We start from the raw sequence: 27,841 nt of genomic DNA, 5'->3' as shown, positions 1-27,841 counted from the left end.
CGGGCGAGCCTTCCCCGCAAGGGGCGCGCCCGCGTCGCTCCGGGTTGGCGACCAGAGTCCGGGAGTTAAACTTTCAGCCAATAAGAACAGGGCCTGGGGAGTGACGCACACAGACGTCACGGGAATTCCCCCCCTCGGGGGGCCGAAAGGGGCTTTCCCGGCTGGAGCCGGGTGGCTGGAGAGGAGCAGCGGCCGCTCCAGGGCAGGGCTCGGGAAGAAGCCGGAACCAGAGCCGCCACCACGGTGAGTGGCCGGGAAAGGAGAGGGAGGGAGGAGGGACTCCAGGGGACAGTCTGGGGCCGGACCCCACCTCCAGAGCGCACGCACGCGAGCGGGCACCCTGGTACGCAGCGACACGTCCGCCTGCCCTTACGCTGGCCCGCGCACAGCCGGCCGGCGCCAGCCCGGTGTGCGTGTGCTCGATCACCCGTGCCCCAGCGCCCGGGCAGCACGCCCAGGCGTGCACTGACGCCTGCACACCCTGACCGGCTGCAGGACTCACCTGTGTGGACGGACGCTCACTTGCACGTGCACGCTGCCGCCACTCGCGCTCACCGCGCACACAAGGCATTAGGGCTGAAACGCCAAGCCCTGTAAGGGACACACGCGTATTACTAACGGCTGCGAGACTGGGGTCTCAAGGGCCGCTCGCCCGGGGCAGGTGCAGCAGGAGAGCCCGGGAAGCTAAGATGTTCCGGAGTCGCTAGAGGCCGAGGAGGGGGAAACTCCTTTCCCCACCCTGCGGCTTCGATCCACTTCTCTGGGCAGAGCAGAGCCCTGGGGGCCCCACTGGAAGAGCCCCCGCCTACGGGCCGTTCGGAAAAGAGGCCTCCGACGGCAGGAATGTCCCCACAAAAGCCCCCGGGTGAATCAGCCGTGTCCTCCGCGCCGCCCGAAAATCCCAAGCTTGCTCCAGGCCGCGCAGTGGGGGCGAGGCGGGCCGGGCCCGGACTGAGCCCGGGGGCTGCAGCCGCCGCGGGGGAACCAGGAACGGCCTGGGCCTCCCGCCCCTCCCGCCGCGGGGGCGGGGCCCCGGCGTCATTTCCAGGCCCGCCCCCTCCGGCTCCGCCTCCCCTGGTATTTTCGGGACTTTCCTAAGCAGCACTAACTTTCTGCCCCGGCCCCGCTCCGGCCCCGCTCCGGATCTCGATCTTCCCCGCCACGCCCGGACGGGCGGCCGGAGGAGATCAGACCCTCCCCCAAACCTGGGCCCCCTCTCCTGGCCACCCCTACCCTGACCTCTCCCCCTCCCCCACCCCGCGTCTCTCCACTCTAGGCGGGCGTCTGAAACTCTGGGAAGCCGAACAAGGGCCCGAAGCCGCCAGACACAGTCGGGCCTAGCCCAGAGACATGGACAGATGCTACGACCCAGTGAGTCACTGCCTGGCCCTGAAGCCGGCTTTGTGCCCTGTGTCTGTCTGCTCGGCTCCCGGAGTCTCCTCCCCTCCCCTCCTTCTGCACGTCTTCAGATTGTCTCAGTCTGTCCGTCTGTCCTGTCTGCAAGATTGTCTCAGTCTGTCCGTCTGTCCTGTCTGCAAACTTTGCCCAGAAAGGAGCTTCCTCATGGCTTGAGGAGGAGCCCAGTGACGGCTGAGGGTTTGGAACCGGGAGGAGGAGGGCTCCGATTCAGCTGCCACCTTCTCTGTCTGGAAACCAGGGTCTGCATGGCATCGCCGATTATGATGATTTTGAATTCAGCCCCTCCATTGTGGAGCCCAAGGACCCAGCCCCAGAGACAGGTCAGTGAGTCCTCAGCCTCGGGTGTCCCAGAACCTGGAGGGGCGTGAGCATGTACCCTCCGCCCACCTGCCGGAGGGATGGGCTTGGAGAGCCTGGCTGAGCAAGGCCCCTCTATTTGCAGTTGATGGCCCCTATCTGGTGATTGTGGAGCAGCCCAAGCAGGTGCGTAGGCCACAGAGGTGTTTGATGGCTTCAGCTTTGGGGACAAGTGGGCTAGCTATAACTAGCGATCGGATGGTCTGTTGCTGCTGGTCTGTTTCGGGGAGGTGTTCAGGAGACGCACCGACACACTGTTGGTCATTATGGTCAGTGATGGCCAGCGGTTGCCTTGGCGGCGGGAGGGGGAGGGGTCCTCTCCTGACCACAATGTCTCTGTCATGGAACCCTCAGCGTGGCTTCAGATTTCGATATGGCTGTGAGGGCCCCTCGCATGGAGGCCTACCAGGTGCCTCCAGTGAGAAGGGCCGGAAGACCTATCCTACTGTCAAGGTGAGTTTGGATGACGCTGGAGGGTAGGCTAGGGGACAGTGTGTCCCGTGTGCCGGTATTGACAATCCTTTGCCCTTCTCAGATCTGTAACTACGAGGGACCAGCCAAGATTGAGGTGGACCTGGTAACACACAGCGACCCGCCTCGTGCGCATGCCCACAGCCTGGTGGGCAAGCAGTGCTCAGAGCTGGGGGTCTGTGCCGTGTCTGTAGGACCCAAGGACATGACTGCTCAGTAGGTGTCCCCTGTTCCTGGCCCCAGAGGGATGCTCTGCCAGTCTTAGGTCCCAGCCCACCTGTGAGACTGGCACACAGGGGAGAGAAGCTTACTTGGGCCCCCCGAACCCCAGGGCTCGAGTATAATGCACACTTTCCTTGGAGGACAAAGACAAAGCCAGGCTGAGCCTGGCAGTGGGGAGGCTGCTCAGGAGCAATGAGCTCCGTGGACAAAGCCTCTGACTCCTCCTCATCCCCAGATTCAATAATCTGGGTGTCCTACATGTAACCAAGAAGAACATGATGGAGATTATGATTCAAAAACTTCAAAGGCAGCGGCTTCGTTCCAGTCCGCAGGGCCTTACAGGTATGGCGACCGAGGGTTGTCGGGTGCTTGGGGCAGAGTGGAGTGGCCCAGAGCTCACCCCAGCTTGTCTGTGCATCCAGAGGCGGAGCGGAGGGAGCTAGAGCAGGAGGCCAAGGAGCTGAAGAAAGTAATGGACCTGAGCATTGTCCGGCTGCGCTTCTCCGCTTTCCTTCGGGCTAGCGACGGCTCCTTCTCCTTGCCCCTGAAACCAGTTATCTCCCAGCCCATCCATGACAGCAGTGAGTACGCCGCAGGGTGCCAGGCGCCAGCACCCAGACGAGTGTTTGGGATGCCTTCAGCCCACGGGGTTTGAACCCGGCCCTGCCCCGTGTGTGATGAAGAGTGGTCTTAAGCTAGTCTGAGCGTTGCGTCTGCCTTTTCCTGAAGTGTGAGATAATGACCCCAACGCCAGTGTGGCCCTCACCCATGCTGTCCCACCCTAGAGTCTCCAGGGGCCTCAAACCTGAAGATTTCCCGAATGGACAAAACAGCAGGATCTGTGCGCGGTGGAGACGAAGTTTATTTGCTTTGTGATAAAGTGCAGAAAGGTGAGGCGGCAGGCCTCCGTAGCAGCTAAAAACACCCGTGTGTGTGTGTGTGTGTGTGTGTGTGTGTGTCTGTGTGTCTGTGTCTGTGTGTGTCTGTGTATGTGTGGGTGGAGGGGGAACGGGCCAACTTCAGGGTGAATGCACTGGGCCTGCAGATTCTCCCTAGGGCTAAGCCTAACTTTCTCGGTAGATGACATTGAGGTCCGGTTCTACGAGGATGACGAGAACGGGTGGCAAGCCTTTGGGGACTTCTCTCCCACAGACGTTCATAAACAGGTACAGAGGGACTAGGGCTTGACCTGGAGGCAGAACTAGGCGAAGATCTCACAGACACCAAAGGTCTCTCTCCCACCTTCTGCCCCAGTATGCCATTGTGTTCCGGACACCGCCCTATCACAAGATGAAGATAGAGAGGCCTGTAACGGTGTTCCTGCAGCTGAAACGCAAGCGTGGGGGGGATGTCTCCGACTCCAAACAGTTCACCTATTACCCTCTGGTGGAAGGTGGGGCTGGGCTTCAGGCTTCCCAGGGGCTGGAGGGAGCAAGGTGGCCTGGAAGGGTGGCTGCTGGTTGCCGGGCCTGGAGACTACCCCAGTTTTAGATTTTAACACCCTGTTTCTTGTTCCCCCTAGACAAGGAGGAAGTGCAGCGGAAGCGGAGGAAGGCCTTGCCCACCTTCTCCCAGCCCTTCGGGGGCGGATCCCACATGGGCGGGGGTTCTGGGGGCTCTGCTGGGGGTTATGGAGGCACTGGAGGAGGTGAGCGGGCCCAGCGGCCGGGAGAAGGGTGGAGGCGATAAGGTCAAGTTAGAAGAGAAATCTGGGAGAGTCCCGGCTGACACCTCACAGCTTTGCCCATGCCCACAGGTGGCAGCCTCGGCTTTTTCCCCTCCTTGACCTACAGTCCCTACCAGTCCGGCGCAGCCCCAATGGGCTGCTACCAGGGTGGCGGGGGCGGAGCGCAGATGGCCGGCTCTGGGCGGGGCGTGGACGCTGGGGAGGCGGCGAAGGATCCGAGTGCGCTCCCCGAGGTCCCCCAGGGCGAACCGCCGGCCCTCGACGCGCTGCAGCGAGGTACGTCTCGGGAATGCTGGCAGGCGGGCGCGCGCCGGGCTGGGGACCTGGCCCGCACCCACGCGCCCTGTCGCCTCCAGCTCGCGAGTACAACGCGCGCCTGTTCGGTCTGGCGCAGCGCAGCGCCCGAGCGTTGCTGGACTACGGCGTCACCGCGGACGCGCGCGCTCTGCTGGCGGGACAGCGCCACCTGCTGACGGCCCAGGACGAGAACGGAGACACGTAAGCGGCCCGAGAGCCGATGGCCTAGGGACATCCAGGGGGTCTCCTGGTATCTTCCACCAGGTCGGGGCAGTAGAGGAAACTGCAAAGAGCCGAACCCTAGAGTCTGACAGATCTGAGCTCGAGTCCTTATTGTTTCCTAGCTGTGTTCAAGAAATTTAGTCTCCCCAACCTTCAATCTCGTTAACTGTGAAAGGAGCACAGTAGCAAGGTGTGACAAAGAGTAAAGATGGTGACGTTCAGGGTTCACCAGTGAAGGTGACCATGAAGGTGCAGAATTTTGAGGGCAGATGATGCTCTGGGTGGCTGGGTTTCCCAGACCAAAGTCTCACTCTCCAACCCCCCAGACCGCTGCACCTGGCCATTATCCATGAGCAGACTAGTGTCATTGAACAGATAGCCCTTGTCATCTACCATGCCCAGTACCTTGGGGTCATCAACATCACTAACCACCTGTACCAGGTAATGGGGGAGCCTCTGGTGAGGGGCAAGGGGTAGGGGAATGAAGGCAGGGAGTCCTAAGCTGCAGTGGGCTGGGCTTATTACTCTGCCTTCCTCCCCAGACACCTCTGCACCTAGCAGTAATCACTGGGCAGACGAGGGTGGTGAGCTTCCTGTTGCAGGTGGGTGCAGACCCCACACTGCTGGATCGGCATGGAGACTCAGCTGTGCACCTGGCTCTGCGGGCAGGTGCTAAAGCCCCAGACCTGTTGCGGGCGTTGTTGCATAGTGGGGCCCATGCTGTGCCCCAGATACTGCACATGCCTGATTTTGCAGGTAAGTTTCCCATCTCCTCCAGTCCTGAGACAAGGGTGGAGACCAAGAAGGGTACAAGATTGTAGACATAAGTGGGGTTACCGCTTAGCGTATTCAGAGGCCACCTGGGGATTGCATCTGCAGGTTGAGTGTGCTATTTCTCTAGGACTATACCCAGTCCATCTGGCTGTTCATGCCCGGAGCCCTGAGTGCCTGGATCTGCTAGTTGACAGAGGGGCTGAGGTGGAGGCAGCAGAGAGACAAGGGGGCCGGACACCCCTGCATCTAGCCACGGAGATGGAGGAGCTGGGGTTGGTCACCCACCTGATTACCAAGGTGGGAATGAAGACCGTGGAAGGCGTGGGGAGGATTGTGGGAGGACCAGGGATGATGAAGAGGTGTATGGAAGGGCTTGGCCACGTGGACCATGCTGGTCACATTTGCCGCCCCACAGCTCCATGCTAATGTGAACGCCCGGACATTTGCTGGAAATACACCCCTCCACCTGGCAGCTGGACTTGGATCCCCAACCCTCACTCGCCTCCTCCTAAAGGCTGGTGAGTTTCACGCTTATGTATGAAAGAGGCAGGAAAGAGAAAGGGAATCTCAGCCACTGCCCAGTCCTCAGTGTGGGACCCTCCACTGGTCTCTTCCGATGCCTGGCTCCCTCCTGCAGGTGCTGACATCCATGCAGAGAACGAGGAGCCTCTGTGCCCTCTGCCCTCACCCCCCACCTCTGGGAGCGACTCTGACTCTGAGGGGCCTGAGAGAGATTCCCAGAGACACTTCCGGGGGCATACACCTCTTGACCTCACGTGCAGCACGAAGGTGAGGACATCCTAGCAACAGAAATACTTAGATGGCCACTGGACACCTCCTGGGCATGGGGATGTGGGCCAGGTCATAGACTTGGGGAGAGCTGGCTTAAGGTCCGGGGTGATAGGCAACACTGTCCCCCAGGTGAAGAGTCTGCTACTGAATGCTGCTCAGAACACCATGGAGCCGCCCCTGGCCCCATGCAGCCCTGCAGGTAAGCCTGGCAAGTACTCCAGTCTCAGCTCTCCCTCCCACTTAGGGCTCCCCATCCATGTCTGCCTTGTCTGTCAGGTTAGCAGGGACAAGAGCTGTGTCCAGGCACGTGCCCCTGCCCATCTCTGGTATCTGTATTCGTGTCCTCAGGGCCAGGGCTGTCCCTGGGGGACGCAGCCCTGCAGAATCTGGAGCAGCTGCTAGATGGGCCAGAAGCCCAGGGCAGCTGGGCAGAACTGGCAGAGCGGCTGGGGCTGAGAAGTCTGGTGGACACATACAGGAAGACCCCCTCACCCAGCGGCAGCCTCCTGCGCAGTTACCAGGTACCCTGTAACCTGCCCAGCTTCCGGAGGCCCTTACCCATCTTGGAGTCTCCTGCCCCCCAGGACTTCCTACCCCACACCCTAGACATCACTGGAACCTCCTGCTCCTTTCTCATCAGCTGGCTGGTGGGGATTTGGTGGGTCTGCTGGAGGCCTTGAAGGACATGGGTCTGCACGAGGGAGTGAACCTGCTAGAAGGCCCTGAGACCCGGGACAAGCTGCCCAGCACAGGTAAAGGCCCAGCTTGGAAGGTGCGTCTGGGCTGAGGGTGGGAGGCCCGAGACTCCACTCCCTCCTCTTCTCCCAGCAGAGGCCAAAGAAGACAGTGCCTATGGGAGCCAGTCAGTGGAACAGGAGGCCGAGAAGCTGTGTCCACCCCCTGAGCCACCGGGAGGGCTCTGCCATGGGCACCCCCAGCCTCAGGTGCACTGAACGGTGCCACCGTCTCCCACCTGGGTCCCTCTGTACAGCACCCTGCCTCGTCTATTCTTATTTAACACCTCGAACCCACACCCCAGTGGGCCAAATAAAGGGTTCCTATGGGAAGGGGAAGGCCCATTCCCAACTTACGGTACGGCAACCCAACGTGACACCCGTCCCTGTCCCTGAGCAAGAGGAGAGGACGCCCAGCCAGCAATTCAGAGCGGTTTTAATGCGGGTGGAGGCTCTACAAAGGGCAGGACCCACCAAAGGAGAGGAGCCCCGCCTGTGGACGGGGCCTCAATGTCCACACCCTTCCTCTGCCTGTGCAGAGAGCGGTGAGCCCTTGGGGAGGAAAAGGGGGACCAGCTCAGCCCCAACTCCTGGCCTCTGTCTGAGCCAGGCCCCAGGATGAAGGGGTACTGCTGGTGTCGGGGTGGGGCGGTCCCAGCAGAAAGCAGAAACGTTATCAGGCCTCCCCCATGAAAAGAAAAGAAAACAAAAGAAAACCCCCAATCAAAAATTAGGGGCATGGGCCCCTCCCACCCTACCCACCCTTCCTGTACGAAAAAGTGCAAAACATTATCACAAAAAGGGGATCTCTGAGAGGCCCTCAGCCTAGGCTCTGAGGCCCGGCTCAGCCCTGCCCTGCCCCGGACACCGCGTCCGGCGCGGTCGGGCCCTGGGCCAGGAGGCCCTCGTGGGTGGCCCGAGGCTAGCTGAGCTCGGGCAGGGCCATGTCCACATGCGGGTGCCCAGCGGGCACCGCCCCCGTTTCTCCTGCTCCCTGCTCAGGGCTTTGGCCTTGTACTGCCTGCCCCAGCCCGGGCTTCTGAGCCAGAACGCTGAGCCCGGGTCTGGCTGGTGGGGTTGGGCTGCAGAGAAGGACTGGAGTGAGGCGGAGGGCATCCATCCTCCGTGCTCCCAGCCTGGGCCAGCGCTGCCTCAATGGCATCCAGCTCCTCGCTGGCTACCTTCATCTTGACTCGAAGCAGCGCTGCATAGGTGCCATAGCGGGATTTCTGAGGCAGAAGGCCAGAAGCTATGAAACCCTGCCCTCCCCACCCCACCACCCGCCTAGAGATGCTGGGTCCTACAAGACATCTTTGACAGGTCGTAATGACCCTCCCTGGACTCTTAGAAGCATTTATAGTTAGTGACAGCTAGCATTTCTGTAGCCTTTACAGAGCTGGAGGCACAGAATACGAAACAGACATGTCGCTTGACCCTGGTGGCTATGGGACTTACACTTGATCCCCAGAAGGGAAAATGAAGACTCAGAGACCAGGCAATCAGCCCGTCACCTGGATGGGTCCCATGCTTTGATGCCATGCCCTTACACCTAGCCTTGTCCTATGTGGGGGGACAGACACCAAGACATCAGACAGGGAGGCTCACCTCAAACTCCAGGTAGGCTTCCTTCTGCCTCTGCTCATCGGCCTCCTTGCCTCGGGCCTTCTTTCCCAGATGTGCAGCCCGGTGTTCGCGCAGTTCACTCGCCATGGTTTTCATCTTGGCCTCGTGGGTCCTCACCTGCTCCTCCTAACAGCCAGGGATGCCTGGTCAGTGCCACTAGTCTGCAGGACCTTTGTGCAAACTTTAACAAGGGGCTAGATTTCCATCACCACTACACCCCTCCTCCTGTGAGCTACACGGCTGTATTACACGGCTAATCACTCATGCAGCCAAGCTTAGCACCCTGACCTATTCCATCCACTGTCAAACAGGTGATTGAGCGATTCCAGACTACCTGGGAGAGGCGGGTGGCGGCACTGGGCAGCAGAGGACGGCTGAATTTCTTCTGGGAACTAACGGCAGCTGGGAAGGGGGGTGCAGAGAACATGGCAGCCACCACATTGATGCGAGTGATCCAGGACTGCATCTGCTCCAGGCTCCTAGGGAGACAACACAAGGACCCTGTGTTCCTGTCCACGAGTGCCAGTCCCCACCCAGAGTGTGGCCTTATTTATTAATTTATTCATTTATTGAGATGGTCTCAAGTATCCCAGGCTAGGCCCAAACTGGCTATGTTGTCAAGGATGACCTTGAACTTCTGATCTTTTCGCCTCCACCTCCTAAGCTCTGGGATTTTAAGAACGAATCACCAGGTCTGGCATCTACAGGGCTGGGGACTGAATCCAGGGCCTTCTTTCTGCACACTATGTGATCACTGCTAACTGAGCTATGTCCCCAGCTTGCAGAGCATGGGTCTTACAAGGGAAGAGGAATCCAAGAAGCAGGGTCTAGAGTGGGTAGGAGGAGGACACTCACGGGGCCTGGAAGAGGAAGACCCGCCAGTCAGCGGTGCGCAGGTAGAAGACGTGTGGCCTCTTGCTGTAATCGCTGGCTCGGGTGGCCAGGGCATGGTGGATGCTGATGGCATTCTTCAGCTCTGCCTCGGAAAGAGCCTTCCCAGGCTGGTACTCCTCCTACAGGGGTGCCCATCTTGTCTTGCCCCAGCCAGGCCTGGCCATCTCCAGCCACCTATTCCCCTCAGCCAAGCCAGCCCCACCACCCCACCCCTGGCCCCGCACCTTCTGCAGATAGAGGATCATGCCCTTGAGGATCCCGTGGAAGCTCTTCCAGCCCCGCTTGCCGCGAGGTGCTAGGGAGGGAAGGCAGGTCAGGGTGGCCTGATGAAGGCCAGCTCCCACCCAGCCCCCAGTCCCCTGCACAGCCACATACTCTTCCTGCAGTCAGGGTCTGCGTGCACCTTTCGAACCAGGGCCCCGTGCTTGTAGACAGCAGCCCCAGGCTCAGGAGTCAGGTCCAGGAAGGGGCTGGAGCTGCTGCCACTGCCGCCGCTGACCCTCTTGATGACCTTGGGGTTAGGGTCGGCCAACTCAGACAGAGATCGCCTCAGCTCTTCCTCGTCTCTGCAGGCGTGAGCATTTCAGGGAGTAAAGCCGTGTAGCCACACACCCTCAGCCCGAGCTTCTGCCCTAGAATGTTCTTCTTTAGTGGGGGCAGCTGTCAAGGACTCCTCTCAACTGTCTCTCAGCAGGGCTTCCCCAGGCTGCAGGTCTGGCCCCTCCCTCAGGTGGTCTCAGGGAAGGGCCACATCTGGACCTTCCCTCCCTGTGCCATGTGGAAGCTTCCCAATGTCTGTTTCTGCACACACCCAGTCCTCACATTTCTCCTGGACAGACAGGTGTGACTCAGCTCTGTCCCAACCACACCTACCACCAGACTGCTCACAGTTGCTGGTTACATGCTGCCGAAAGGCAGAGATAAACTGAGCCTGGTAGCTCGTGCCTGTAATCCCACCACTGGAGAGGTTAAGGCAAGACTGTCAAAAACTCAAGTCAGCCTGAGGCTGTGTGAGGCCCTGTCTCAAACCCTAAAGGGAAAATCTTAATGCCCTCAACATCTTTGCTCATAACTCCTATCAGAAAAATCAGACTCTCTTGTTGCCTTGCTCAGGAATTTCCAATAGCCCCATTATTAATGCCCTGCGTGGCATTAATTTGCTCCCCCACTCTCCTTTGCAACCAGCCAGGCCGCTGGCCTTAAACCCACACTGACTTCAGCCACACCTTTGTCTCCCGGATGCCAGCTTCCCCCCTTAGTATCCTACAACGCACTGCTGACTGACTTCAAGGCTTGCCTCCAAAAAGCTTCCTTGATGCTCTCCTCCCTTCCTGCACACTGATCCCCAGTCCTGTTCCTCAGAGGTTCCCCACAACCAAAAGCTCCTATTTCAGTTGAGCCATGACTGGACTCTGCAGATAGCAGCAAGTACAGTGTCCACTGATGTTTGTTTAGGCAAGGGCTCTCTCAGCCTGGGGCCCCAAAGACAGACAAGAAGGAAAATGGTAGTCCTTGTTCTTGACATGCCCAGGTAACTCTTGTATTCTGGCAGTTAGCCTGCTTTCTTGTTGGGCTGCCAGGAATCTTCTATGTTTCAGCACACACCCCCACTGCATCAACCCAGCTTGTCATAACAACAGAGCTAGACACAAGGCAGACCCCAAGTCTAGGCAGGCATTTCCAAAGAAGGGAGTGAGTTAGCCTTCCTGCTCTTAAGGCTTTCCACCCCCTCCCTGTACCCAGACCCTCCCCAGTTCTCTGGTGTCCCCGCCCCCCCTTCCTCGTGCCCAACACTAATCCTAACCTTACCAAACAGCCCCGGGTACTCACATGGCCCACTGCAATTTGTCATTCTTGATGGAGCTGTACAAGGCCTGGAGAGAAACAAGTCAAGGTGTGGATTAACCCTGCGGGGAGGTACAACATGTACCCCATGTCAGAGCTCAGAACCTTCCCTCCTAACTTGGGAGAGGAACTGGAACTAGGAGAACATAATGACCACAACCTGGCTCTGGGACACAGCACGCACCGGGGTTGGAGCTGCCTGACTTGGGCAGGTTTCCACAGGGAGAACCCGCATAGCAACATGTGGAGACAACCGGCTAGTGAGCACAGGAAACCCTGGTCCACAGCTGGGGCATAGCAACTGCGGGTTGCTATGATCATCTGTTATTTAGGGGCTCTCTGAGCAGGAGAAGCACAGCCCTAAATGGAATCAGAGGCCAGCCAAAGAAATCCTCATTCCTTCAACCATGTGTTCTGGTCTGATTCCACAGCGTAAACCCACGCAGAGCAAATAGGAAAACTGAGGCTCCATGATAGAGTATTCTCTCTTTGGTTCTCAACTGCAGAACACAGGGAGCCTTCCCCCAATCCCAACAGCACCATCAAGCCAGATACCAAGGGGCTCAGTGCTCTAGTCACAGCCACATTTCACACTGCTGCCAATGAAGACAAAGCAGGAGTTTCAGCTTCCGATCACTGTCTACCCCAAACCGTGGGTCCTGAACCAGTCACTTCCCCTCGGGACGTTTGAGGGCCGTGCAGTGCCAAAAGAGAGAATGGCCTTCAGAAGTGTACAAGACCCCTGTCCTTGGGGATGGCTCAGAATACACCAGCGATTCCAACTGTGGGGGCGCTTCTGCCAGCCTGCCTGTGAGTGGGTGTGTCCCCAGCATGTGCGTGTTTTGCTGTGGGGCTGTGATGCTTGCCTGCGCGTGAGTTGGGTGCAGTGGTGACGTCGGTGCCTTCCTGGTGCTGGGACACAGCACCCCCTCATTCTCCCAAGACACCACAGGCTCCGTTCCGACTCTCATTTCTCATTGCCATGCCCAGCCACAGGCTATCTATTCACTCCATGCCTGCTGCGCATCCTGTCTGCAGGTAGGTGAACCCCAAAGCATCCACTTCGCATGGCACAATCCAGGCTAATCAACACACAGCTGTCAACACATCTGGGCCAAACCCAGTAAGGCTCAGACCTTGGACCCTCTCACTCAACTATCCAGCCAGGAGACTGGAGTAACCACCAAGATCCAACCGGCAACCTTGTCTCCAGCCTTCCATTTCTTCCTCTTTACCCCCTTCAAGACTACCGCGGCCCACAACCACACCTTCCTTCCTCTGAAGGTCCCAAACCCAGGCACAGAGTCCTAAGCAGACGCCCATCTAGAAAACCCTGCTCGCCCAGAATTCTGTGGCTGACGAGGAAGGTCCACCTTGGCCCACCCCCACAACCCGTGCCCAGGAATTCTCTCCCTGTTGGGCTCCCGGAACACCTTCGCCCCCACCCGAGCCCTCCTTGTTCGCTCGCTCTCCCGCACTCGGCACCTCCCTCAAGCCGCCCCCTCGCTCGCCGCCCGGCCCGGCCCGGCCCGGCGTGGGCCGTGGGCCCCACGCCCTCACCGCCTTTTTCTTCTTGCGGCTCTGCAGGCGGCTGACCACCAGGTCGGTGTAGAGCACGGGCTTGAGACTGCGCGAGCGCTGCGGCCAGCCGTAGCACAGGGTCTCCGCGCCGCGGTGGGTGCGCCCGTAGCGCACCGAGCAGAGCGAGCGCGAGCGCAGCCGCCCGGCGCTGCTGTGGATGCTGTTGACGCCGATCATGCTGGCCCGGCCGCCGCGCCGCGGCCCCCGGCCATGCCCCCGCCCGTCCTCGGCCCCGGCCCGCCCGGACGGCCGCGGACGGCTCCCCGACAGCCGGCGCGAGCGCCCGGCCCGAGCCCGCCGGCTCCCACCGACGCACCGAGCGCTCGGCGGCGGCGCCGTGGGCTCCGCAGCTCCGCAGAAGGAGGGGGCGCCGGCGGGAGGGGAGGGCGCGGGCTGGGGCGGGGACGTCGCGCGACGGAGCAGCACGGCGCGAGCCCGGCGCCGTGGGGAGGGCCGGCGGCGAGCGGGGGCGCATGCGTGGGGGCTCGCCAGGGGGCCGAGCCCGCGCTCCATAGGCGGCTGCGGGCAGCGTCCCGAGCACCCTTTAGCTCGTCGGGACGGGGGACTGAGGGCACCGGCCGGCCTGTCCCCTACTCTCCACCCACCACCCCCGTGCTTCTGCCTCTGAGACTTGCGGCCGGCCCTCGAGCAGTCGCGACCTCGTCCAACCCATAAGCAGAGATCCCAATGTCCAAGCCATGTCCATATGCCACGAAGTCAGCCATCCCAACTTGCCCGATGCACCGATTCCCATTGACCCCAAGTTACAGATGTGCACCTCAAAAGGAACCACCTACAGCTGACAAAAGCCCCCTCTGCTGTCAAACCAGACACAGTCAACTGAAGATGCGGCATCACACAGATACCCAAACTACACCCAAAGCACAAAGGTCACGCAGGTCCCTCCATTCAAAGACTGTTGCCAGACACACAACTCGCAGGAACACCCCAGTTCATTGACAACTCAACTCACAGTGGCCGCGCCCACTCGGATACATGCTCAAACTCAGGTGCCCAATATACCCCAATCCAGGACCTGTCCCGTGTTCGTATGTATAGAGTGGCCCAGAAACCCCCTTCTTCAAGTTAGTCCAGGCTTCCGAGGTAAAACATTCCATCTCCATCATGGGGAGGAGGGGACTGCGAGGCGGGGTCGCCCCCCCCCACCGGTACCTATCACATTCCTGGCACCTGGGTGCAGGACCTGCTTCCAAAGCAACCGAAGAGCAGTGTCTAGTCCCAGCGTTGTGCCCTGGATGCAATCACCTGCGAGAACCTTTGCTCCCCTGCCCGCTACGTTAGGCTCCCTCCTGGGCAGTGGTGCCAGGAGGGTCTTTGTGGCTCTTATACGTTAAAGTGGAGAGCAGCGTCCCCCTGCACACCCCACCCCGCGCACCAGCCGAGACACCTCCCTCCCAGCCTCCCTGAACACTGGAAAGGAACTGAAGAGTGCAACTGTAGAGTCCAGGACGGCCTGCTCACGCGTTTTCCAGAACCGGCCCCCCCTTTCCCCTGCCTCAGGATTGCTTGCGCGTGCGCATGTGCGGTGAGAGCCTGCCTGTGGGGGCTGGGCGAGGGGGCGGTCCCCAAGCTGAGTCACTAGAGCCCAGGTTCCTGCCGCCAGAGCCAACCAACAAGTCCCAAGTCCCAGTCCTCCCTTCCTTACAACCCTGCTGCTGAGCAGGCACCCTGCTCTTCCCTTCCAGAAATATCTCCTGACTGAGTTTTTCCCTCCCTGCAACCTTGAGCAGCTCTCTGGGGAAGTCGCCACCATCATTGAGGCCCTCCAGGTTTCCGATGAAGTCCCCACAAGTCATGCGCTTCCCAATGTTCTAAGGGAGGAAAACAGAGGCCTGTGAGGTCCCAAAGCTTTTAAGTCTCTTTTGTTTTCTGGCTCCCACTTGCCATGCCCCCACTCACGTGGCCGTGGAGATCTGTGTTGAGGAGCATGAGGGCACAGGTCAGCGTGTGAGCGCCGTCTAGGGGAAAATTGTCAGCTTCAGCCACCTCCCTTTTGGCTGAACTCTGTGAACCCATTCCATGCCTCCTGAAGCCCATCTCATCAGCAAGGACCCCGCCTCGGATCTCTGGTTCCCCCTCCCTCGTCCCCCAAGTTGCTGGGGTGGTTGCTCTCTGCCTGCCCCCAACATGCTCAATGTACTAAACAAAAGCAAGCACCCATATGCAGAGCCAGTCAGCACTGAGGCCAAATCTGGTCCTGCACATACGTATGTATGGAACAACTTCATGCAAACACACTTCCACCTGCGTCTCAAAACACACCTGACCTGGCAACATGCCTACCACGTGGACAGCTCCATACACATGTAGCTGTATTTACACTGATGCCTGTGCACATGCCTACAAACATGCACACCCATTCCCTCTTGCACAAACACTTGCTCCTGTGTATCTGCGGCCCCTCGGTCAGCGGGGACAATCCTGCTCCCAGCCTGCTCACCCTCTGAGGACAGGGCTTCAGGGTTACACTGGAAGTACCGCTGGGAGAAGTGGGCCAGTACACGCTCCCGCTCCTGGGTCTCACCCATTAAGGCCAGCTCCTTTAGAAACACCCTAAGGGGGGGAAGGACGATGATGTCACCCCAACTCAAGACCTCCTTACCAGGAAGTCCTGGTCTCTGAAGAGCAATATCAGGCCAACTTAGAAGCACATAGCGGAACCCCAAACACCAAGCCTGGCGGGAAGGACACTCACCTGAGAGCTTGATCCAGAGTCATGCCCGTGAAGACAAAGAACTTGAGATACTCGCCAGCCACCAATTTGCTGAAGTCATTGCTGTAGGCAGGGCAGACAGGTAGGTGTCACCAGGGGAAGTATGAAGGGGCCAGCTGGGCATTGCCTAGAGGCCCTGGGCATTAACTGGAGAGGATGCATTCCTGGACCCCAGCCTCAGTCCCAGCCCGGGGGCATTACTTCTTGCCCAGATGCCGGGCCACATCGGCCTTCCTGAAGCCATCAAGTCGGTATAGCCTCTTGGCCAGGCGCTGTGCGGCCTCCAGATCTGCTTTCTGCCCATTGGACAAGGTGTCTGTGCTTCCCAGGGCCAGCCGCTCTGTGCTGTCCAGCTCTGAGTCTGAGTCGGACACCAGCTGGCTTAGGGGCGGTTCACTGCCAGGGTAGAGCAGCAGCTGAGGGGTGGGGCAGAGCCTTGGAGATCATCCAGAGCCCCCCTTGCTCTAGACCCAGAAGTTGGGGAATGGCTGGAGGGACGTGGAAAGGGCCATTCTCTTCTTTCTAGGGGCGGAGACTGGTTAGTTTCCTCTCAATCTGCCTACTTTATCTTCTTTCAATGGAAATTCTGCCTCAAATCTAACCCATAAATGCTGTGGGAGTCCTGGCTGCTCCCCAAAGCTTCCAGGGACCTACGTTTGTTCTTTGATTATACAGACCCCATCTCCACACCTGCCCCCCTCAAGGTAATCTGTCTGCACACACCCCTGTACCCTTGTGCCCAGGTATGAATGGGATGCTGGGGAAGCTCAGGGAGGTCATGCAAAGACCTGCTCCCTTCATTTCCCGCCTTTCTTCCAGAGGCAGTTTCTGGGGTTACAGTTTGAGGGTCAGAGGGCATCCCTTATCCTCTCCCTCTCCTTCCTTCCCCACCCAGCTGCTCTACTCGCAAAGCCACCTGTCACCCCAGAGACAGAGGCCGGAAACTCCTGGTTGCTAGGCAACCCTGTCTCCCTGGCCACCCCCTCCTGTTGCCATGGCTTCCATGACTGAGAGGGTAGCAGCAATAGGGAGAGCACAAAGGTTAGGCTATGAAAGGACATTCCTAGAGCAGCCTCTCAGAGGAGCGGGTGTCAGGAGGGAAAGGGAGGGGTTTTGGCTTAGGTTCTGAATGGGTGGGTGGGGGTGAGAGGCTCTATCTGGGAGGTGAGGGCCCTCCAGGAGAGGAGGATGTTCTCTGGGGATTCTTCCATCCTGAATCACGGCTTCTCCAGTCACTGGATCTGAGCCCAGGGAGGGAGCTGCAGGGGGCCAATGGCAGGAGGCCTCCAAACCGGAAAACAGACATCTGGTAGCCACCATTCTTGGTCAGAAATATAAACTACTTCCTCCTCTTGGGGCTTTGTCCCTTAATCAGCAAGTCCTGGGGGCCTGAAAGAAAATACTCACCTGCCAAGGGGTGCTGCCCCCAGCCCAAGGCTCTCCTCAGAGCGGGAGGGACTAGGAAGCTCCCTCCTCGGGGCCAGCTTGGCCCCAGCCTCTGACTCCTCCGCCTCCCTTCTCTGGGTCCACAGACCATCAGCCGCAGAGCTGGTATGCGAATCCGGTTCAAGAGGGGCAGGTGCGGGCGGGTCAGGCCGGGGAGCTGGGGGTTGGGGAGGCATCTCAAAGGTAAAGAAGGGGCTCTTGGTTGGGCCAGGTGAGGCCAGGGCCTCCAGGGACACAAGGCTGCTATAGGAGGTGCCCTTGGCCCGGTGCGACTCCAAGATGGCTTCAAACACACAACTGAAAGAGTCAGGCCCGTCTGCTGAAGGGCTGGTCCCAGGCAGAAAGGGTACTGGTGACTTGAGAGGCCCAGAGAGTGGCATGTGGTCCCCTGGTCTGCAGAGGCAGGGAGAATGTCTGATCAGCTCCCCAGAACCAGGCCTTGGCAGGATTCCATCCAACTCTTGCCGACTGATGCAGGGGCTTTCATTCCCTTTCCACAGACACAACCCCCCTACAAAAGCCAGTAGGGCCGTGAAATTCAGTGCCTGTGGTGTCCCGGTCCTGCCCATCCCTGTGCCAGCCCCCTCCTTCCCTCTCTCTCTCTGCTAATCTCCCTTTCTCCTCCTTTCCCCTGATCCGCTTCCCTCCTGCCATCCTGTTCTATTTCTGGCAACATCTTAGGAGAAGATGTGGCTCCAAACTGCAGTGGGGCGTGAGACAGAAAGGAAAAGCCCCCACATTTCCACCCTCTCTTGCCAGGACCGAGGGTCTAACCCATGCTCCCATGCCTTCAGGCCGGATCCCATGTCCCCAGTTTGGCCTCTGGCTTCTGGCCCCTGATAATCTAGAACCCTGCCTCATCCTTGTGGCTCCTGGGTTTGCCCAATGCCCATATACTCCTAACGCTCTCCCAGGCCTCAGACCTCTGCCTGGAGCCTTCTTCCCATACTGCCCATACTGTCCTGGTCCTCACAGCCTTTGCCATCTCTAGCCCAGGTTCCTGCTGGAGTAGACAACACAGGGAGCTGCTTTCCCTCCCGGATCCCACTCACCGGGGCCCCTCTGAGGCCTCAAACACCTCATCCTCCACGTCCTCATCACCACCAGCCTCATCATCTTCATTGCCACTGCCCAAGCTGGAAGGAGGGCCAGGGCGTGGGCAGGGTCGTGAGGCAGGGGGTCGAGCAGTGCCAGCAGGGCCCTCAGAGCTGGGCTGACTCTCAATGGCGGAGTCAGCCTCCTCCCGCTCAGCCAGGACCTCATCGATGTCCGTCTCTCGGTAGCACCGCAGCGGCACTGTGTCCAGGTCTGTCTCAGAGTACTTGGCTGCTCGCCCCACAGCCACCCCAGAGCCTTGCTTGGAGCCCACCCCATGTGACGGGAGGACTTGCTCTGGGGGCTTAGCACCTGTGTGCACAGACATCCAGGTCAGGAGGTCATTTATGTTGGATAGCTTCCCCACAGCCTCACACAGACTGGAGTCTCTTTCACCATCTAACTACCATGCATGTGCCACACCCTTCACTTGATCCAAATGCCCGCGGAACTCATTCCAGTCAGGCCCCTGTCAAATAACTATGAAGGAGACCAGACTAGGAACAACCTGGAATAACCCGCACCATCCAGCATCCCCTCCCTCCACCACCCAGCTTCCTGCAGAGCCCAGTCCAACCCTTATGACACAGATGAAAACTGAACCTAGAGAGACTTTGGCTGAGTTGGGAGGGAGGATTGAAGGCTGCCTCATTGCCAGACCTCAGCGGCTGTGGAGAAGGCCCTACTCTTTTCCCCTGGGCTAAATCCAAGGCTTACCTGAGCTGGGGGCATCCAGGGAGCCATAGAAGAATTCCCATTTGGCTCGAGCGATTCTCTGCGCATGAGAGGACACTTCCCGGGTGGAGGACCAGGTGTCCCCCTGAGTCAAAGAGGAAGTGAAAGGCACAGGACCCCAAAATGAAAGCCAGACACACAAGGGCACAAGGACATGGAGCAGCAGAAAGAAACCCACATGGGACAAGGATGACGGTGCAGCGACAGAGACAGAGGGCAGGAAGGCTGATTTAGGACATTAAAGGGTTTGGGAGAATATGAGACAAACCTCAGTCCAACAGGGGCCCTAAGGCCCCAGGGAGCCCAAGGCAGATTTCGTACCTGGGTTAGGAATCCAGTGTCTGCAGGTCCTCGGAAGTGCATGGCCAGACGCTCAGGGGTCCCCCCCAGCCCATTGGGGAGAGAGGAGCAAAGGCCATCTGCCCCAATCTGGGGTGGGACCAATGGCCCATGTGAGGGGTCCCGGCTGCCAGGAAGAGCAGAGCCTCCTCCAGCTGGGAGTGGGTCTGATGTGGATGCCTCTAGCCGCAACTTCCGGTTGCAGCCAGGTCCAAGGGCTGGGGAGGGCCTGGGAGGAGAAACCCCACCCAGGTCCCAGCTCCGACTCAGGCCTCCGGAAGCAGGTAGGCCATTCAGTGGTCTCACACTGGCCTTCTCCACAAAACGGAAGATGACCACAGAACTCTGTGCCCCTGGTGGGGGCTGCCCAGTGGGTGAAGAGGGTCCCCAGCGTGAGGGAGCCATACGGGGTGATGGGGGGCCTCGCAGAGGGGTGCAAGGTGCTGTCACACGTCCCAGATCCCGGCCTCGAGGACCTGGTCCCGCCACTCGTCGTATTAGGGATCCTGTGCTGCCATACATGCTGGCTGGGGGACTTTGGGGCACTGGGCCTTCGGGGAGCCAGCGACGAGGGCATCGTGGTGGGGAGATGGCACAATCGCCTTCTGAGCAGAAGCGCATGGCACCTTGGGCCATGCTGGGACCGGGGGGTCAGGCTGGCGGGGCTGGGATGGCGAGGCCAGGCAGGGAGTGAGGAGGCTGCATGCTCTTCAGTCGGGCCTGCAAGACAGGAAGGGGGCACGGGTGAGGTGTATAGGGGTTGAACAGGCAGGGCAGCACAGACAGGGAGGGGAAGGTGGGTTGGGGTTTCTAAGGTCCAGGGACCTATCCATCCTAACCCTGAGGGCTCCTTCCTTGGAAACCTTCGGGGGAAAGGACCATCCATCCACTGGGCCTTCAGTCCCTCTCCTCCTGTCTGGGAACCCCGAGCATCACTTTAGGAAGGAACAGCAAGCTAATTCAGAAGTTCATTGAGTTCAGTTCTGGGGCAGTTGGGAACTCTTTCTCTTGTGGGGTGGGGGCTGGTATCCCATCTTCGGGATCATAGGGCCCTGGGTCCCCTATAGTCCCACTTATGGGGGGGTCTCACTTAGGAAAAGGAAAACCAGCCTTCTTGGAAGGAGAGGGAGGGAAAAAAGGGGTTACATAGGGACGAGGAAGTGTTGAGAGACAGGGAAGAGGGGGGAAGAAAAGCCCAAAAGAGGTCCCTAACTTCAGCGCACACACACGCACACACACACACACACACACACACACACACCTACACACACGAATTCATATACACACATGCAGAAGGACAGATATGAGTATACAGTTACCACATTCATAGGCAACACCCTCCAGTACAGAGAGACACACGAAGTACTGCTCATAGACACACCCTCATACACTCACAGTCATAACAAATATGTGTGTAATGGGAAAAAGCACATGATTGTTTTACACACAGATCACCAAACAGGAACACACAAAGGGGTACCCAAATACATAGACAGGCTCTCATCTTCTGATGCATACAGAGACAGGTGTATCACACAGAGACCTCCTCGTCACAATCATAAACACAGATGCACATTTGCAGACATATATCCCTTCCTCCCCGCACCAGGAGCCAGGTCTGGGTGAGGGGGGGTTGCACCACATTCCTCTCCCCCAACTCCAGGGGTATGACATTTCTTGTCCAGTCCAGGAGGGGCCATAAAGGAAAACAGGGCCTCTGGTGGCAAAGCAGGGTAGCGAAAGCTGTCAGCAGCATCAGTCCAGCCAGACAGGTTCTTGAAGCTCAACAGGGGCCTGGACCTCCCCTGTGCAGCCCCTCCTCCAAGGCACCCCAGTACTCACCGCTGCTCGTTCGGAGCTGGAACGGAAGAGAGGCAGAGAGGCTGGGCCCCGCTCAGCTGTAAAAGCAGCACAGCTCCCGCTTGCTCCAGGCCCGCCCGCCTCTCAGTCCCTCCTCCACCCCTCCCCACGCTCTGCTCAAGCAACGCTAATCCCCCCCCCCACACACACACCACCTCCCTTCTTCCCCAGGGCCCTGAGTCCCAAAGAATGCCAGCCCCCTAGGCACAACCTAAGACTCACGCCAGAGGAAGACGAGAGTGTAGAGAACCCCCGGTTCTGTTCCCTAAACCCTCATATGCCCCACCCCACTCGTGTTCAGTTCTCTTTCGTCCATCATCTCCTGAACCACACGTAGGGTCCAGCTGCACACGCCTGTCCTGCTCCAGACCCCACGCGTGTCCCTAGGAGGCTGCCACATGACCTGTTACATGCCACACGCGCTCCCGCCCCCACAAGCACGCGGCCACGCAAACCACACCGTACGGGAGTAGACCGGACCCGCCCCCTAAAACCAGATCAACTACGGAAGGGACATCAAGGGAACGCAGTCCTAAACACTTCAGTATTCCCAACCTCAGACCCCGGAGTCCTGTCCTGACCACCCACCCGGAGTGCAGAGGAAGGATAAGTCAGACTCCAGGAAGAACTTCCTTGCTGCCTAGGTTAATCGTCCCGCCTTTTCAGGAGCCAGAGTTTAGAAGGCTGGGAAGAGAAGCACAAGCAAACCTTGTGCCCTTGGCCAGGGTGGAAGAGGGTCTGGCTATTTTAGGAAAACGCCACACGAGTTACTATGGCAACTATTCTCCTTTGGAAGGCCAGGGCTTGCAGGTTATGACCTCGGAAGGAAGAGAGGGTCGGTTCGGGTGGTCAGTGGGTGCGGGGACGTTCGAGGCGGGGGTGCGCGGGGCTCACCGCGGGGAGGGGTGGCGCGGGTTCCGCGAGGTGCTGAAGGGGACAGCGCCAGGTTTGTCGTAATGCGCAAGCGCAGAGGCGCGAACAAAGGGGCGGGGGAGGAGGCGCGCGGCCGGAGGTGGTGCGCGCCCACGTGCATCTTTGCAGAGATCCTTCCAGGCTACCCCTTCCCCAAGCAGGCTGAGGAGAGGAAGCAACCCCCTCACCCAGCTTCACCCTCTTCTGCTCTTTCCGGTGCTGGCTGCCTTCTCCCTCCATGCTGCACTGAGTAATGAGGTAGTGTGGAAGGGATTCTGGGAAAACCAGGGTATCTGGGTCCTTTATCCTTGCTTCGTTCCATCCTGGTTAAGGAGCTTCCTCCCCAGAGCCTCGGAGTGCCCATCTTTAAAATGGACAGACCTGACTACCTTTGCAAAGGTGGCCAAAGCCCTGGTGAGAAAACGGATGGGAAGTAGCTTTCTTTATGAAGAAGCGGCGGAAATGTTTGCACAGGGCGCGCAACCATGCAGCCGCCCTACGGTCTTTCACATGTTCCCACACCCACCGTGGATGCTGGAGGAAATTATTACGCTAGGGGTTCCCCAGAGTGGGGCTTGGGATTAGTATCGAGGGGCACAGTGAAAGGGAAGCCTAATGACTGAGCTGCGAGCTTTGAGGCGTCACTCTCCCTACAATAAACCCAGGGCCAGTCTGACAAGCAGTAGAGCTGGTAGGCTGCGCTGAGCACGCCTTCCTCCCGGACTCTGGACCGCTGGAAAGGAGCCCCACCTAGTCCTGCATAGCTTTGTCCTTAGGCAAAAAGCCGGCCCACGCTGTCCTGAAGTGAAAAGGTATGGAAGTCATGAGTGTGCACTTGACAATTCACAAGGAACGGAAGGTTTGAACAAATTTGCCTGATAAGAAAAGCCTTAGCGTCGCCCATTTAATTCATTTTATTTTTGGCAGTTACTTATTGAGAACCTACTACATGCCAGTTACTTAGAGCCTGGGCAATCTTTTCTCTTTACAAAGTCGCTCAAACGCGACCAGAGGACAGGGGGAGGCACTCGGTAACCTAGGAGTCCTGGCTCCGCCCCTTCTGCCTTTGGCCTTGTCTGCTCCTCCCATCACCACTCAGAGGCGGCTACTGGCCCGCAACGAAGACCGAAAGCACAGTCCCGGGCTTCCAGCCCTGAAGCTGGGAAGACATCTAATGGTACATCACTGGTCTGCTCTGCCTCAGTTTCGGGGTCCACCCGGAAAGCTTTCCGATAAGGATTCTCGGTGAGACAGCACTCGATTAAATCGGTCTGTCTCTCCAGACCAAGGAGGCGGGCTCGCCGCAGCCGCTTCAAGGCCGAAGCTAGAAGAGCTTACTGCGCGTGCGCAGTAGACAGCGATGGAGCCACCAATGGAGCAGTCCGGAGGGGAGCAAGAACCGGGAGCTGTCAGGTACCGAGCACTGAGGGGGCCGAGGGAGGGAAGAGAGAGCGGCGGGAGGTGCTGGCCGCACCTGGGCCCCTCTTGCCAGCCGGGACTCTAGGGTATAACAGACGGACTCGCACGTAACAGCGGCCCGGGGACGTCAACGCCGCTTTCCTCCCAGGCTCCTGGACCTGCCCTGGGAAGACGTGCTGCTCCCGCACGTCCTGAACTGGGTCCCGCTGCGCCAGCTGCTCCGGCTGCAGCGCGTCAGCCGCGCCTTCCGGGCGCTCGTGCAGCTGCACCTGGCGGGGCTGCGCCGCTTCGACGCCGCACAGGTGAGCCGGGACCGGCGGGAGCCGCGCCCCGCCCCCGCGGTCCCACCCTCGCCCCGCCTCCGTCAGCCCCGGCTGCGCTGGGGACCCTTTCGGACCCCGACGTGGAGGACTCCGGAGGGCCAGCCCTGGGCAGCGGCTCGGAGGGAGCGCGATGCCTCTCCTGGGAGGGCAGGTGGCAAGTCCCGAAGGTAGGCGGCTGCCAGGCAGTGTCCCGCCGCAGGGACACCCTGAGTCTCGGTGCCTCCCGCCCGCAGGTGGGTCCCCAGATTCCACGGGCCGCGTTAGCCCGGCTGTTGCGGGATGCCGAGGGGCTGCAGGAGCTGGCGCTGGCTCCGTGTCACGAATGGCTGTCGGACGAGGACCTGGTACCAGTGCTGGCACGGAATCCGCAGCTACGGAGCGTAGCGCTGGCCGGCTGCGGCCAGCTGAGTCGCCGGGCGCTGGGGGCGCTGGCCGAGGGCTGCCCGCGTCTGCAGCGCCTTTCGCTCGCTCACTGTGACTGGGTGGACGGGCTGGCACTACGTGGTCTCGCCGACCGCTGCCCGGCTCTGGAGGAGCTAGACCTAACCGCCTGTCGCCAGCTCAAGGACGAGGCCATCGTGTACCTGGCGCAGAGACGCGGCGCGGGCCTCCGCAGCCTCTCGTTGGCCGTCAACGCCAATGTGGGGGACACCGCGGTTCAAGAGTTGGCTCGAAACTGCCCGCAACTCGAACACCTCGACCTCACAGGCTGCCTTCGGGTCGGAAGCGATGGTGTCAGGTGCCTGGGCACGGGGTCGGTATGATGGGAGGTGGGCAGTCAATCTAGGGATGTGGGGGGGCAGAGTGTACTCAAAGACCCATCAGAAAGACCTCTAGGAGTTTTAGGCTAGAAAGCCTATGATTTAAAAGCAAAAGACAACTTCTGAGCCAAAATTGACTCACCATGATGTGACATAAAGTTGATTTCTGGCATTTCTGCAACAAAGGGGTTATCTTGAAACGCTGGAAAGACCCAGAATAGGTACTTTCTAAGAGCCAGATTTCCCCAATAAGCCGGGGGCCTGGAGTCTGTAATTACATTCCTGCCTCCCCCCACCCCCTTGGGTACTGTAGGAAAAAAAAGCTGACCCTGAGCTGGAGGGAAACCTAGAATTCGCTGGAGCCAGCTGCAGGTTTAGTGGGCTGGCCCTGCAGACCCGGAGGGTGCCTCCTGCACCTAGCTTCACCCTGCTCCTCCCCCAGGACCCTGGCGGAGTACTGCCCGGCACTGCGCTCGCTGCGGGTGCGGCACTGCCACCACGTGGCCGAACCCAGCCTGAGCCGCTTGCGGAAGCGTGGTGTGGACATCGACGTGGAGCCACCCCTGCACCAGGCCCTGGTGCTACTCCAGGACATGGCAGGCTTCGCACCCTTTGTCAACCTGCAGGTCTGACTGCATTTCCTGTGGGTGGGAGTGCACAGCTGGACTGTGTAGCCGGGGCCTGACACTGAGCTGCAGGGAAACCGAACTGTGAGGGCCTGTGGTTGAGAGGCCTGCGACGTGCCCTGCCCCACCCTGGAATTTCAAATAAAGAGCTTTTTACCCCTCCCTGCCTGGAGCATAGGGGGCATGAAGCTGGGGTCAAAAGGACAGACATTGGAACCCTTCTTACCCCAGTGGCAGAAATGATCAGAATGAATTTACGCCGTCCTTGGACCACCTTTACTCTGTTCATGAAGGCAGCTCCAAGAATACATTAACTAGAGCAAGGACATAGAGAAGGGGCAGTGGGGTGGTCGGGCGGTTTCTGCATCCCTCTGGGATCTGGAAGGCTCAGCAGGGTCCAGCAGGGCCTCAGTGGAACCGGTACTTTCTGGCTGGCTTGAGGTTGATGTATGTGGCCTTCATCTCCTCAGCCTCAGGGTTCCTGACATCTTTGAATCGCTCCCCTTTGGTGCTCACTACTTGGTTGTCAATGTATCGGATCAGCTTCTTGGGGGCCTATCAGACAGTCAGGAAATGAATGGCTGAAATAGGGGATTAGTACCCCTCGTTCCACACCCCCTCTTACCTCCTTGGGAGCCATGGGTCGGTGAATCTTCTGATCCTCCGCACTGTCCACCATCATGTACCTGCCGAGAGCGGCTGCATGAAGCTCCTGCCCTGTGAAGCCCCTCCAGGGCCCAGCCCAGCCCAGCCCAGACTTACTTCTGAAGGATGAAGGACTTCAGTTCATCCTTTTGGGGGCCTCTGAGGCGCCTGGGCAAGTCCTGCAGATACGGGAGACCTGTTCTAGGTCCAGTGGTAACAACGGGAAACACATGAGGGTAGGTAGGGGTGGTGTCTTAACAGGAAGGTATAAAGGAGCTGAGGTTACTGGGGTGACTGGGAGAGGGTACCTGATCTGGGCCATCCCAGCCTGGAGGCCTCTCTACCAGCATCTGCACCGCTTCTTCCAAGTCCCCCCGAGCTTTGGCCAATGCCCACTGGGCCTGCTCCACAGAACAGGTAGGGAATACCTCCAAGAGCACATCGACTCCCGGCAGAAGTTTTTCCTCAGTACCAGCTGCCTATGGGCACAGGGGTTAACCGTAGGCTACACTCCTTCCTCTCCTACGCCAAGGTCCTTCTCGGGTACCCTCCTCTACCAGTACCTCATCTTGGGTGTCCCCAGTGGCAGCAGGAGACCTGGCCTCTTCTTTGAGTTTCTCAGGTTGCCTCGGGGTCTCTGGAAAAATGGGCACCTGACCTTGGACACAGGAGCTCTGTGGGTGCAGGTTCTCTTCAAGAGGCAGAGAGGGCATCGGATTTGCCAGGGCTTGGGGAGGGCGGGTGGGGTAGGTGGGAATCCTCCTCCAAATGCCAGATCCCCAAACTCACCTTTGTTCCTAGCATCGCTCAGCTGCACTGAGAGCTTATGCATCATGTCCCCTATCATAGCCCTGGAAAGGCAAGGAAGGTGGTGAGGGGACCACTCTTCACCAACCCCAGCCAGCCAGCCAGCCCCCACCATCTTTTTGCCCCAGCCAGACCCTACCTGGGGATGTGGCCAAAGCCAGGCACATAAGCCTCCATCATCTCTGTGAAGGCATCCATATCAAAGTTCTCCTCTGAAGGGCCTGAGGGGCCCAGGTCCTCCAGGACCCCAAGCACATAGGAGAAGATGACTTCATCCAAGCCACTGTAGGAAGAAACAAGTACACTGCCTGGACCTTGGATATTATATTTCCAGCACCCTCACCCATCTGACTTCAGTCCTCATTTCATGGTGCCCGAGTCAGCTCAGTCCTTGAGATCAGAATATCTCCTCCCAACTCCTTTGCCTTTGGTTTCCAATCAGCCCAGTACAGGTGATAGACAGACAGACAGATGAAAGAGAAGACCATCTAAGCAAATAAAAACCAGCTTTCTCCAGGTGGGAGAGATGGCTCAGTAGTTAAGAGCACCTGTTGTTTTGAGGGTCTGAGTTCAATTCCCAGCACTCACATGGCAGCTCACAGCTGTCTACATCCAGCTCCCTGGTATCTGACACCCTCTTCTGGCTTCATGGGCAGCTGCGCACATGCATGTGCTCACACACACACACACACACACACACACACACACACACACACACACACACACACAACCTCAGAAAAGGATTGAATACTTTGTAACCACCTTTCACTGGCCAGTGCCCAGAGTATTATCCGCAACACCGGCTCTGAACCTGACCTGATCCTTGAGAAGGAACAGCCTTACCTGACATCTGCCTCTGGGAGGTGTGTCTGGACAAAGGCAAGGAGGGCTGAACTGACAATCCTCTCCAACTCCATGCTGTCTCTTCTAAAGGAATACAAGACGGAATTGCCAGGTCTCTGGGTCACTCAATGAGCCAAGGGACAACAACCCTTCCTCTCCCTTCCAAGGTTGAACCAGCTGTTGATGCTGCCTTCCCAGCTCCTGGCAAGCAGAGTCACTCCCTTGACCACCCACTTCTGCCTCCTCCAGCCCTAGACAGGGTGTAGCCCTGTCTCTAAAAGGCTTCCAAAGGGAGTTGTGCCCCTCCCCCATCTCCTGTGGCAAGGAGGGTCACATGCTTCCTGGCTAAGGAATTCATCACTGAGGGGGCTATTTGGC

The 27,841-nt window shown here is 59.0% G+C and overlaps 4 protein-coding genes across 10 annotated transcripts; 2 read left to right on the top strand and 2 right to left on the bottom strand.

Moving 5' to 3' along the window:
• The first annotated feature begins 119 nt into the window (after window positions 1-119).
• On the top strand, window positions 120-7,314 carry Nfkb2 (nuclear factor kappa B subunit 2). The gene is made up of 23 exons (XM_051199685.1): window positions 120-243; window positions 1,277-1,371; window positions 1,658-1,739; window positions 1,862-1,902; window positions 2,131-2,229; window positions 2,312-2,463; window positions 2,705-2,811; window positions 2,892-3,050; window positions 3,255-3,359; window positions 3,550-3,635; window positions 3,724-3,862; window positions 3,992-4,117; window positions 4,226-4,432; window positions 4,513-4,654; window positions 5,002-5,116; window positions 5,218-5,431; window positions 5,577-5,746; window positions 5,865-5,967; window positions 6,087-6,238; window positions 6,371-6,440; window positions 6,590-6,762; window positions 6,882-6,993; window positions 7,070-7,314. The coding sequence occupies exons 2-23, from the start codon at window positions 1,351-1,353 to the stop codon at window positions 7,192-7,194; spliced, it is 2,700 nt and encodes an 899-aa protein (XP_051055642.1). The 5' UTR covers window positions 120-243; window positions 1,277-1,350; the 3' UTR covers window positions 7,195-7,314.
• A 653-nt stretch (window positions 7,315-7,967) lies between these two features.
• On the bottom strand, window positions 7,968-22,103 carry Psd (pleckstrin and Sec7 domain containing). 5 transcript variants are annotated; one of them, XM_051200079.1, is made up of 18 exons: window positions 22,022-22,103; window positions 21,110-21,165; window positions 19,250-19,987; window positions 18,911-19,013; window positions 18,151-18,505; window positions 17,060-17,491; window positions 15,854-16,048; window positions 15,635-15,715; window positions 15,380-15,492; window positions 14,839-14,897; window positions 14,661-14,750; window positions 11,323-11,366; window positions 9,868-10,058; window positions 9,717-9,787; window positions 9,454-9,611; window positions 8,933-9,077; window positions 8,581-8,724; window positions 7,968-8,204 (listed from the first exon to the last, which is right to left on the bottom strand). In XM_051200079.1, the coding sequence occupies exons 3-18, from the start codon at window positions 19,901-19,903 to the stop codon at window positions 7,974-7,976; spliced, it is 3,066 nt and encodes a 1,021-aa protein (XP_051056036.1). In that variant the 5' UTR covers window positions 19,904-19,987; window positions 21,110-21,165; window positions 22,022-22,103; the 3' UTR covers window positions 7,968-7,973. The 5 variants fall into 5 exon arrangements, with proteins under 5 accessions (XP_051056036.1, XP_051056037.1, XP_051056035.1 ...); XM_051200080.1 differs by lacking the exon at window positions 22,022-22,103 and adding an exon at window positions 21,836-22,007; XM_051200078.1 differs by lacking the exon at window positions 22,022-22,103 and adding an exon at window positions 21,716-21,811.
• A 61-nt stretch (window positions 22,104-22,164) lies between these two features.
• Fbxl15 (F-box and leucine rich repeat protein 15) lies at window positions 22,165-25,329 on the top strand. 2 transcript variants are annotated; one of them, XM_051200084.1, is made up of 6 exons: window positions 22,165-22,297; window positions 23,033-23,216; window positions 23,323-23,452; window positions 23,607-23,760; window positions 24,015-24,520; window positions 24,985-25,329. In XM_051200084.1, the coding sequence occupies exons 3-6, from the start codon at window positions 23,400-23,402 to the stop codon at window positions 25,172-25,174; spliced, it is 903 nt and encodes a 300-aa protein (XP_051056041.1). In that variant the 5' UTR covers window positions 22,165-22,297; window positions 23,033-23,216; window positions 23,323-23,399; the 3' UTR covers window positions 25,175-25,329. The 2 variants fall into 2 exon arrangements, with proteins under 2 accessions (XP_051056041.1, XP_051056039.1); XM_051200082.1 differs by lacking the exon at window positions 22,165-22,297 and adding an exon at window positions 22,345-22,453.
• Window positions 25,330-25,421: 92 nt separating this feature from the next.
• On the bottom strand, window positions 25,422-27,574 carry Cuedc2 (CUE domain containing 2). 2 transcript variants are annotated; one of them, XM_051200085.1, is made up of 8 exons: window positions 27,464-27,574; window positions 26,760-26,903; window positions 26,603-26,664; window positions 26,377-26,504; window positions 26,122-26,292; window positions 25,931-25,992; window positions 25,794-25,854; window positions 25,422-25,723 (listed from the first exon to the last, which is right to left on the bottom strand). In XM_051200085.1, exons 1-8 carry the CDS (start codon window positions 27,535-27,537, stop codon window positions 25,577-25,579), a joined length of 849 nt encoding a protein of 282 aa, XP_051056042.1. In that variant the 5' UTR covers window positions 27,538-27,574; the 3' UTR covers window positions 25,422-25,576. The 2 variants fall into 2 exon arrangements, with proteins under 2 accessions (XP_051056042.1, XP_051056043.1); XM_051200086.1 differs by having other exon boundaries at window positions 26,377-26,450.
• Window positions 27,575-27,841: the final 267 nt, after the last annotated feature.

The sequence above is a fragment of the Phodopus roborovskii genome, unplaced genomic scaffold (genome assembly GCF_943737965.1).
Source record: "Phodopus roborovskii unplaced genomic scaffold, PHOROB, whole genome shotgun sequence".
Taxonomy (NCBI): domain Eukaryota; kingdom Metazoa; phylum Chordata; class Mammalia; order Rodentia; family Cricetidae; genus Phodopus; species Phodopus roborovskii.
The sequence above is the reverse complement of the archived record's forward strand: the minus strand, read 5'-3'. Positions and strand labels throughout refer to the sequence as shown.

What these genes read in the sequence shown, in the direction of transcription:
- Psd (XM_051200079.1), bottom strand. Translation starts at nt 19,903, where the DNA reads ATGGCCCAAGGTGCCATGCGCTTCTGCTCAGAAGGCGATTGTGCCATC. An exon ending in GAGGCCTCAGAGGGGCCCCG is followed by an intron (nt 17,492 to 18,150) that starts GTGAGTGGGATC and finishes CTGCCTCTGCAG; the next exon opens with ACCAGGGGACCACATGCCAC. An exon ending in ACACAGATCTCCACGGCCAC is followed by an intron (nt 14,751 to 14,838) that starts GTGAGTGGGGGC and finishes TTCCTCCCTTAG; the next exon opens with AACATTGGGAAGCGCATGAC.
- Nfkb2 (XM_051199685.1), top strand. Translation starts at nt 1,351, where the DNA reads ATGGACAGATGCTACGACCCA. An exon ending in CCAGCCCATCCATGACAGCA is followed by an intron (nt 3,051 to 3,254) that starts GTGAGTACGCCG and finishes GTCCCACCCTAG; the next exon opens with AGTCTCCAGGGGCCTCAAAC. An exon ending in CCTCGACGCGCTGCAGCGAG is followed by an intron (nt 4,433 to 4,512) that starts GTACGTCTCGGG and finishes TGTCGCCTCCAG; the next exon opens with CTCGCGAGTACAACGCGCGC.
- Cuedc2 (XM_051200085.1), bottom strand. Translation starts at nt 27,537, where the DNA reads ATGGAGTTGGAGAGGATTGTCAGTTCAGCCCTCCTTGCCTTTGTCCAG. An exon ending in GGCTTTGGCCACATCCCCAG is followed by an intron (nt 26,665 to 26,759) that starts GTAGGGTCTGGC and finishes TTGCCTTTCCAG; the next exon opens with GGCTATGATAGGGGACATGA. An exon ending in AAGTCCTTCATCCTTCAGAA is followed by an intron (nt 25,855 to 25,930) that starts GTAAGTCTGGGC and finishes CGCTCTCGGCAG; the next exon opens with GTACATGATGGTGGACAGTG.
- Fbxl15 (XM_051200084.1), top strand. Translation starts at nt 23,400, where the DNA reads ATGGAGCCACCAATGGAGCAGTCCGGAGGGGAGCAAGAACCGGGAGCT. An exon ending in CAAGAACCGGGAGCTGTCAG is followed by an intron (nt 23,453 to 23,606) that starts GTACCGAGCACT and finishes CTTTCCTCCCAG; the next exon opens with GCTCCTGGACCTGCCCTGGG. An exon ending in GCCGCTTCGACGCCGCACAG is followed by an intron (nt 23,761 to 24,014) that starts GTGAGCCGGGAC and finishes TCCCGCCCGCAG; the next exon opens with GTGGGTCCCCAGATTCCACG.